The 10,556-nt window shown below is 39.9% G+C and overlaps 1 protein-coding gene across 1 annotated transcript; it reads left to right on the plus strand.

Annotated features, from left to right (window-relative positions):
• Nucleotides 1-1,296: 1,296 nt before the first annotated feature.
• Nucleotides 1,297-9,980, plus strand: LOC139284977 (solute carrier family 13 member 2-like). The gene is made up of 12 exons (XM_070905381.1): nt 1,297-1,398; nt 3,453-3,581; nt 3,720-3,856; nt 4,087-4,280; nt 4,862-5,033; nt 6,272-6,394; nt 6,503-6,712; nt 6,968-7,062; nt 8,434-8,549; nt 8,644-8,805; nt 9,354-9,491; nt 9,852-9,980. The coding sequence occupies exons 1-12, from the start codon at nt 1,297-1,299 to the stop codon at nt 9,978-9,980; spliced, it is 1,707 nt and encodes a 568-aa protein (XP_070761482.1).
• Nucleotides 9,981-10,556: the final 576 nt, after the last annotated feature.

A 10,556-nucleotide genomic window follows, 5' to 3' on the forward strand; every position in this document is an offset into this window, starting at 1 on the left:
TAAACATCTTAAGACACGACATGCTATTTCAGGAAATTGTCCATTGTGTCTTGCTCACTTTTGACAACCAGTAATTAAGCCTTATTCTTCCCACCACTACATCAACTTCCAATAGGTGGGAAAGAGAGTAGCTATAACTCAAGAACTGATGTGGTAATTGTGACAAAAATCTCACACAGAGGCTTAATGGGATACAATGATGAAGTGATGACATTTTTCACTGTGTTTCACCAGTTTTACTGTGACATGATAATGTCCTGGGAAAACATTTTTGGCCATTATTCAACACTGTACCTCAGGAGGGGAGATTATGACCATATTTCACATTTGGTCAGACACTGAAAAGGTGACACTTTTGACTCAAAGGTCAAAGGTCATCGTGACCTCAAACTAGGTTTTTAGCCATAATTTAAGAATTAATTGGGTGATTCCAGATTTCATACACATGTTGACTGGGATGACAATGAATGAACAATAACTCGCACAGTAGGGCTTTCCTCCATCTCGTCCATTCTGCCTTTCACTTCCTGTCTCATTCTGAATTTTGAGCGTCATTGGAATCAACAACGTATTGGAGCGCACCTTGCTAATCATGATCCTGTGAGTGAGTGAGATTCACCTACAGCTCACAGAAAGGCTTTGCATCTAAAAATGCCAGGAGAAAACAAAAACACCGCATTTTGTTTAGGTATTCTCTATTAGAATCAATCTTTAATCAAGTACATGAGTACCTGTTCAGCCAATACATCTATAGTAATCCATTAATCAGTTCAACAATGTATATTCACTGGGATCATACATATCTATCATCCATATAATGATAACTTCCATTTAGCCAAAAATACACTTTATACCTTATATTCAGTTCCTTCCAAATATACACCACATGCATTATATGAGTCTGGACAGGCATGGATGTAGACTGCGACTTGACTAGTTGGTGGAGGGATACAACCGCGGGGCGGTAATACTAGTTTATCCTTTACAGCTGACACAGACAAAACAGCTGTCATATCTTCAGTCAAGATAAAAAAAATGCATCTTTCTGTAGATTATTGCTCCTGGTTGCTCATCTTATCTATCCCTTTTAAACACATGGAAGCACACCCTGTACATGCAGGCCCCTTACTCTAAAGTTAATTTTTAATCTTTTTTTCAGGGTGACATATTGTATACACTGCTATATATACTGGGGCTTTGCCTGTTAGTATCTTTTAGATAGTACGGTGGTGTCACTAATTATTTTCTTCCCTCTGACTCCTCCATACTTTGGATGTCCATCACACCTGGTGGATCATGGCTGGATTCCTTACATGGCTGTGGAGGTATAGGAATTACATTGTGATAGTCCTGACACCTCTTTTACTTCTGCCTCTGCCGCTGATCAGCCCGACCTCGGTAAGAAAATGAACATGTGTATGTGTGTATTTCTGCCGTAGGAGACATATTTTAGACACCAGACCTGCTGAATTAGGGTTGGCTTGTGTATCATCTGTAGAGCTACTGATTTGGAAGCCTTCCTGGAGATGGAGTACGCAAAATGACTTGTGCTTTAGTATTATTGCTATTTTTGTTTAGTTAAATTATCTTGATATGGGATGGTAGATTTGTTTGAAGAGCACAGATCTCTTCCAACACCCATTAATCTTCTCATGTAGGTGCATGACAAGTGAGAGCTGAAACATTTCTAGACAAGGTGTGTTACATGTGGTGTCCCCAGGTCACACTCACTGCACATGTAGCCCACCTGGTAGAGTGCAAACCACATCAAGGCTGAGTCCTTATCACATGTTCAAATCCAGCTCAGGCCCTTTGCTTCATGTCATCCTGCATTTCCTGTCTCTCTCTACTGTCCTATCAAATAAAGCAGAAATGCCACAAAAAATAAATTAGAAAATAAAAGAGTTAAGCGTTCTATCTGTTGTCTGATCTGACTTTGATTAGATGACAAGTCCGTCCCTCCCTTTACCCAAACATATAGCCACAGGTCAAATATTAAAGAACAGATCTGACGATAGGAGTTTTATGATATCTGATCTTTGCCCTTTGGCTTTTGTTTTGATGCCAAGAATCAGTTATGAACTACCTCAAGCACAGTGCTCATTATGGCTAATACATGAATACCATAGATGCCCGACATAGCACCACTCAGGTCTAGATTTACTACAGACAAGTTCTATCACTTCATGAGCAGTGAAGTCTCTCAGTACTGTAGATTCTCCAAATCCAGAGTCCATCAGAGTCCTTCAAGGCCATTAGATATGAGACAGTTTTTAGTTATACAATAGTTTTATTAATGTGTATTGCAATAAGAACACATACTGAAATTATATAAGACATGCAGAGGCATAAGAAATGTTAAGAAGTTAATCAGAAATCAGAAATACTTTATTAATGAGGCAAATAAGGGCTTTTTTCTGTCCATGACTGTAGTAATGAAAGTGATTGAAAATGTCACTGAGGAGTCAGGCGTGAGAAGAGTAGAGGCCCATTAGGAACCTCAATATTTTATGATTTGACTGTGGTGCAGCTTCCCAAACGAACACCAGCAACAGAGTTGTATAGTATTATAGTATATAGTATTATACAGTATTTTCTAATACATACTAACATGCAATTCACTGGGGAGGTTGTATTTATACAATTTCACTTAGAAAATGATTATACTTGGTGTTTAGAATCAAATGAGAATCTACTCAATCCACAAAGTATATTTGAGAAAGACAGACAGAGTTGCAGTAGTACTGTATCCGGATGATCCAGTGACCCTTTGTACCATGTAATCTTTGACTATGATAAATTGGGGCTCAATCAGTCCCATTAAATCAAAGACCACAATCTCTGTTCCCTTTCAGCTCGTCACAATTCATGTACATTTTAATGGAGATGAACATTTTTTGGTTCTTTGATTGTTCTTGTTCAGCTCTTCCCTTTTTGTACAGAATAATAAAACACTGTGAACACAGAAAACAATAACAAATAATGATACACTTCCTTTGTATAGCACCTAACTTAACAAAGTTCATGAATATAAATAGAACATACAGCAAAAAACAATCAAACACAGTGAAGTATCATTAAATGTAATATATTTTCCTTATTCTTTGACTTTTGTCAAGAAAATGAATCAAGCAGAAGTTATTTGGGTGTTTACCCTTAATTACAAGCTATTAGGAGGACATTAGTGCTAAATTAAACAGTAACTACTGGCTTCAGAAAAACTGTAAAATGTCAGCAGTGATCACACATACATTTCAGAAAATGGCGCCTTTTCTAGTTATGAAAACATTTACTCAAACTGATCACTACAGTTGTCAGAGAATAGTAAACAAGGCTAACTGAGCTGTAGTAGGTTAGCCAAGGTAAAGATGTTTCTGGTGTGTTGTAGTTCCCTTTATATTATGTGTATTAAGCATGTTAAACAACACCTTGTCCTTGTCTTGTCATTACAGCAGGCAAAATGTGGCTACGTAATAATCCTCATGGCACTGTACTGGTGTACAGAGTGTATCCCTCTGGCTGTGACTGCCCTGCTGCCTGTCATTCTCTTCCCCATGATGGGCATCATGGAATCAGGCGAGGTATCATTTCCAACTCGTTTTAATTTGTCACTTCTTGGAATTGGTTTCACAGGGTCTTTTGCCTCTTTCCAAGGATCAAGGAGTCAGTTTTACGTTCCAACATGAACCTATTTGGAGCCTTTTTCTTTCCCTGTCCAGGTTTGTATCCAGTACCTGAAAGACTCCAACATGCTCTTTATTGGTGGGCTGCTGGTGGCCATCGCTGTCGAGCACTGGAACCTGCACAGGAGGATCGCCCTTCAAGTTCTGCTTATTGTGGGGGTGAAGCCGTCTCTGTAAGAAACTTTATTCTTTACATACCTAGATATAAATACTGCAGCCACAATATAAAGTATGTGGACACCCCTGAAAGCCACCCCAGAAGAGTGGAGGCTGCTATAGCAACATATTAATGCTCATGGTTTCAGAATGAGATGTTCAACGATCACATGTGGGTGTGATGTTCAAGTGTCCACAAACTTTCTTCAACTTTCCATCTGATCATTTTGTCTTGCGTCCTCTCCAGCCTGATGATAGGTTTCATGAGCACCACAGCCTTTCTGTCCATGTGGATCAGTAACACGGCCTCCACAGCCATGATGCTGCCCATCGCCAACGCTGTGCTGCAGCAGCTGTGTGACACAGAGGCCAATGCTGAAGAGAGGGATTATGGCGTGACTGCTGTAAAGGACGGTCAGGAAAACCAGGCATTCGAGATGGGTGACACCAAAGAAAGCAACGACAAGGAGCTAAAACTAAAGGACAGGAGCATCAACATGGGTGTGTGTGTGAGACCGTCTTTTTTTTTTTTACTTTTTGGTTGCTATTATTTACTGTTGTTCTAATGGTGTTTCGGAGATGCAGATCAAGATGATGACAGCAAAGACATGAAGGACATGAAGGAAAATGATGTCACTTCAAGTAAGTTTTTTATCTTTGCCTTTGACGTAACGGCCTGGTTAAAACAATAATATTAAAGGTTAAACAGAATGTAGAAGTAGAGGAATAAAAGTGCCACAGTACAGGCCAAATGTATTCTTGCTGTGATGTGTATGAGGTTTAAAATACAAATCTTAATCTTACGGAAAGTTTATACATTTTTTATTTGTCAAGCAGTTTTGGTTGAGTCACTCAAGATGTCAGCAAAAAACGAGCTGCTGCCTTAATGAAGATATGTGTCAAACAATGCATCTTTGTCGTCACAATTACAAGAAACGTGGAAGACCAAGCACAAGTTACATACAAGACACTTCAAAATCAAGATGTTGTCAATGCTGACGGTCTGAGCTCTCTCCCCCCAGACGTTTGTGACAGGAGTCCAGAGGCCGAGCAGCGCAGACTGAAGAGGGAGCAGAGATATATGAAGCTGACAAAAGGCATGAGCCTGAGTGTTTGTTACGCTGCGAGCATCGGTGGGACGGCCACCCTCACTGGGACCACGCCCAATGTCATCCTGAAAGGCCAGATTGATGAGTATGACCTGCAAATATGCAAATAAACACACACACACAGCCCATACATATGGGCAGGTTTCTTGGATGCAGATTCATCTTCTGGTCCTGGAGTTTTGTAAAGAGAATCACAAAATTCTGTTGAATTCAGACCTAGACTCACAAAGACCCACATCCCTGATTATATCATCCTCTTCACTCTTAGCCTGATGGGCCAGATTGACTTCTTTCCATCGAAATTCTGTTCATTCACAACTACAGTAGGGTTTTTGACAACATTCTTAATGGTTTTGATAACATTTTACTTGTTGTATCAGCACTTCTCTGGTCTGCACCCTAAGAGCAGGGATTTTATACACATTTGTCTGAGGCCTGCGCCTCAAATGGCTTTTTGCTGTGTTGAGCAAAGTGCAGGCGCAGTGCAGTCCACTGCCAGGCAGCCAACCAGGCACAGAAAGCTGTTATGGTGTGGCTCTGTATTCCAAGAACAGTACAATGCAAGTTCGTGCCTATACTGAGATCTGGGAGGAAAGCCATATCTTGGAAACGCTTTTCCAAACAAGTAGGCACATGTAGGTGTATTTTAACAGGTAACTTGCAGGTAGGCAATATGTGTAGCCTATATGATAAACATGGCGTTGAAACCATAAGACTCTGGAACACGTTCCCATGTAAGTTAACGTGCGACTCTCCACTAGTGTAACGTTTGCTGGTACTGGCAGATGTGAACCCAAAAGCACAACAATGAGACAGACAGAGTGCAAGGAAAGTTTAGTTTTCTGGTTAGATTCAAAACCAGGAGGTCAGTTAAATCAGGCAAACAAAGCCAAAGAGGGGCTGGCAGGTAGGCTAATCCAAGGTACAGAACAGGGTTAGGGTTAGGGTTAACCCTAACCCAAATCTCACTCACAACTTTTAAGGTTAATGGACATTTACAGTGAACAGTCTGAGTCATAACTAATATTTTCACTTCCACATAGGTGGTTTACTGGATTACTATAACTTGGATTTAAAATGTGTAAGATCACTCTTGTAGTTGCCAAGTGCTCTCCATTTTTAAACCATGCCAAGTAAATTCAGCAATGAAACTACTGAGAACATGTAAACTACTAACTGATAATGATTAAAAATTATAAAACCAAATAATTCTTATCTAAGCCCTCGTAGACGTGCTCCTCTCAAGGAGTTCAGCCAAGAGTTCAGAGTTCAGCCAAGTCATGCCGTTTTCTGATCTCAGTGTTTTCCTTGTATCATCAACAGACTCTTCCCAAAAAATGGCGGCGTAATCAACTTTGCAAGCTGGTTTGGCTTCTCATTCCCCAACATGCTGCTAATGCTTGCCCTGTCTTGGTTGTGGCTGCAGTTCATGTTTTTGGGCTTCAAGTAAGTTTCATGGACTGGAGTCATTCTCTGTTCTGATATTTTATTATTACTAACAAAGCATCCACATGATGAAAACAGTCATTTTCTTTCAATTTGTTTTTATCACAGCTTGAGAAAGTCCTTTGGTTGTGGCACAAAGAGAGATGGTGACAGGGAGGCATACCAGGTAATCAAAGATGAGTACAAGAAGTTGGGCAGCATGAGCTTCGCTGAGAGCTGTGTGCTGATTATCTTCACGTTGCTGGTTCTTCTGTGGTTTACCAGGGAGCCTGGGTTCATACCCGGCTGGGCCACTGTGCTCTTCAACAAAGACAAACCGTGAGTACAAAGACTTGTTTGTCACACAGCTTTTCAAAACTCCTTAGTCAGGGACTGACTCAGCCTAGGAGGAGAAAATAAGGAAGGGTCTACTGTTAACTTTGGTCTCCATGGTGCTGAGTGTCTGTAGCTGTTTTATCTTTGAATGGTCCAGTGTCAGACATTTGAATTGATGACCCAATCCTGTAATCCTCTGTCTATTTTATTACTGTTAATACATGAAATGCAGATATTTTGAATGTGTTTTCTCATCAGGTACGTCACAGACGGCACCGTGGCCATATTAATGTCAGCTCTCTTCTTCTGCATCCCGTCCAATTTGCCCAGATGCTGCGGCAAGTCTGAGGACGGTAGGTCAGCTGGCACGTTTCTGATCACTTCGTGTGTGCAACAGGTTCATTGGTATAACTGTGCATCTTTTGAGGATCATAAAAGGGCTTGCTGTCTTAAAACTCATGTAAGACCGTGGTGCCCATTTTGAGTAGTATATCTCTAATTTCATGTTCATGCTGTCGTTTGTTGAGCAACGTCAATGATATTGGGATGAAAAATACATAAATCAACATGTTTTAAGAGGAATAAGACCATATAAATTGAAGCAAGAAGGCAGGAACCTTAAGGCTCCATCTGCGTACATCTGGAAAGCGCAGTGCAAAGTGTTTACTCACTGTTGCACCACTTTTTTTGTTTTTGCAGCAAGTCTGTCACACAAAGTCTGTCACACATCATATACTACCTCACTATTTATTCTTAAGTGTTTAAGTGCAATACATATATAGTCATACACTTCAGTGCAATACATACATACATATATGTATGTATACATATACATTGTTATTGTATATATTTTTTACTACATTACCTAAATACTGTAAATGTGTATATTTTTTATTTTCTATTTCTTATTTTTATATTTTGTACATACTTTTAGTTCTAAATTATGCTACTTTCTACTCTTGAATGGGAGCACTGGTACTGTACAATTTCCCCCCAGGGATCAATAAAGTATTTCTGATTCTGATTCTGATAGGAGTGCAGTTTTAGAACCACGTCTGTCCTCTCTATCTGTGCACTATAACAAAGATACAGTCAACAACTTTTACTGCCCTTGACAACTCATCTCGCTGATTCAGTGCTTTCTAGTAAACGTTATCCCAACTCCTTCCTGAGTTGTAGCCTGATAGCACCAAGGTCAAGCCTGTGCAACAGTTCATGCTGTGCTGTTTCCTGAGATAAATTACTTTTGTATCAATGAATATTTTTCCTCCCATGGTAACTTAAGTTAAGCGTGTCCTGCTCCTGCCTATAAGCAACAAGGTCTTTGGTACTCCTCAAAAAGTGGAAAAGCAGTGTGTTTTGTACACAGAGGAGTGACACAATGATTAACACTCTCGCAGTTTAAAAGGAATGACGCAGACTTTGAGGTGCCGAAGTCCATTTGTCACCTTGGAAAAGAGAAAAGTTAGTTTAACAGGACAAATCCAGTTACAACACTGCATTTTAATTATGATTTAGATGGCTGACCAGTTTATCACATTTAGTTTTATCTTTACAGAGCGCATTTATGGTCAAAGCATCTTATCTGTAGACAATAAAAGCTAGACTTTTCTACAGTTAGGTTAGATTTATCATTATTTATGACTGTCCTAACCTATAGCTGAAAATAAACTGTCAGCTCTAAAGATTTCAGCTTTTCTTCTTCTGTCTCCTTGTTCTAACAGGGGCCCCTGCTGAAGCTCCTTCACCTCTTCTTAGTTGGGACATCGTCCATGAAAAGATGCCTTGGAACATCCTTTTGCTTCTGGGAGGAGGTTTTGCATTGGCCCACGGAAGTGAGGTAATGCAGTTGATCAACAAGTCCATATTTTTCTGAAGATAATCCTTTCTGTAAATGTTTGGACGCTGATGTGTGTTTTCCCACCCTGCATAAGAAATCTGGGCTTTCTTTGTGGCTGGGAGAAAGCCTCATACCGCTGCAGAGCATCCCTCCTTTTGCCATCTCCATCCTGCTGTGTCTGCTGGTGGCCATGTTCACAGAATGTTCCAGCAACACTGCCACCACCACTCTCTTCCTCCCAATACTGGCCTCCATGGTGAGACAGAACATAGTATTCTTTTTTTTACATTTCTGTTTGTGTACAGGTTAGACAAATGAGATACAATGTGTTAATTATTGAGCTTTAGAGGTGTTGGAAGGCTAGCCAGGCTAGCTGCCCCCCCTTCCAGTCTTTATGCTAAGCTAAGATAATCACCCCTGGCTTTAGACACATACTTAACCCACAGATATGAGAGTTCTTCTCTTCTCTCTTCTCATCCAAGGCAAGAAAACTAATTACTGTATTTCCCAAAATGTGAAACTATTTTTTTGACTCTCTCAATTTCATAGATATCCAGTACATAAAACTGTACAATCCTGGAAAAACAAGGCCGTACTTAGATAAAAATCCTGTCTGCCTTTTAGCTGTTTATCATTTCTGGCAGGAAAGTCAAATCACATCTATTCAGCATCTATTTCATGGTTTTTCAGTCTGATGATATGTTATCTATGAAAGCATTTGTATATTTGTGTAAAAACAAAACATTTTATTGCTTGAGATCAAAGACAGTTGCTTGCTGTGCTTGCTGTTGATTTTTTAACCAGGCCACCGCCATCAAGATACACCCACTGTACGTCATGTTTCCCTGCACCATCTCTGCCTCACTGGCTTTCATGCTACCTGTAGCCACTCCACCCAACGCCATCGCCTTCTCTTACGGCAACCTTAAAGTCATGGACATGGTAAGATCTTTCAGAAAAGATAGAGACCCTGTAAGTGAGTGTGTTGACGTGCACACAGTGTTTTGGATAAAGGCTCATATCCAGTTTTATATCCATATCCGGATAAGCAGCTTATATTAATCCTTATATCTAATCATTATCATCTATTTGCACACACACAATATCCTGAATAATAATAATAATAATACAATACTGAGCAGCAAAATTCAATGTATACATGCCTCAGTATCTCGACAAATTGGTATTAATATTATTAGATTGGTATAAGACCTACTCTGATAGGATGTTGACAAAACACTGAATTGCCTTGGGTCCAAATCTAATTTAGTTTATGTTGTATTGTTTTTGTGGTTGTTCCAGGCCAAAGCTGGATTCATTCTGAACTTTGTTGGAGTCATAACCATCAACATTGCCATTAACACGTGGGGCGTGGCCATGTTCCAGCTGAATACCTTCCCCAGTTGGGCTAATGTCACCAAAACTCCTTGAATATGAACTCAGGAAAATGGAAACAGGGGAGAAACTGGGGAGATGAACAATATCTGTGTATTGATCAGTCTTCCACCTCTGGAGGACTGGACATGCAGGTGGCTCCCCTGTATACCTCAGCCTGGACAGCCTGATGTGCACCGAGGCCTGTCCTTGAGTGCTGACACAGGTTCTTCTATGCGGCTTCCAATCTTATATCCTCCTTCATATTGTGATGTTCTTCAGAAACCTGCTGGACATGCTGACTGGAAACATAGGAGCACCTTTTGTTGACATTTTGACTCAACCGAGTTCAGTTCATTTAGATAAATTTAACCAAGCAGATCAGAACTTAATGCTTTTAGAACCAACAATGTCATGTATATATAAGATTAACTGTTTTTTTTTGCCTTCAAGACACGATATATAAAAACAAGTGTTTATGCAAGCAGGCCCCAGTCTGGATTGCAATGAGAAGTATATTGTGGCCAAACTGTAATGCATCTATAATAAACATTGTTACACTACCCTCATGTAATAAACTAATAAAAAGCATTATTTAGTTTTTCCAATTTGCATACTAATGTATCATCATGT

The sequence above is a fragment of the Enoplosus armatus genome, chromosome 5, assembly GCF_043641665.1.
Source record: "Enoplosus armatus isolate fEnoArm2 chromosome 5, fEnoArm2.hap1, whole genome shotgun sequence".
In the NCBI taxonomy this organism is placed as follows: domain Eukaryota; kingdom Metazoa; phylum Chordata; class Actinopteri; order Centrarchiformes; family Enoplosidae; genus Enoplosus; species Enoplosus armatus.

Excerpts from the sequence above, each read along its gene's own strand:
- LOC139284977 (XM_070905381.1), top strand. The coding sequence starts at position 1,297 with ATGGCTGGATTCCTTACATGGCTGTGGAGGTATAGGAATTACATTGTG. Across the intron at positions 3,582-3,719 it reads GCATCATGGAATCAGGCGAG|GTTTGTATCCAGTACCTGAA; the intron begins GTATCATTTCCA and ends TTCCCTGTCCAG. Across the intron at positions 6,395-6,502 it reads TTCATGTTTTTGGGCTTCAA|CTTGAGAAAGTCCTTTGGTT; the intron begins GTAAGTTTCATG and ends TTTTTATCACAG.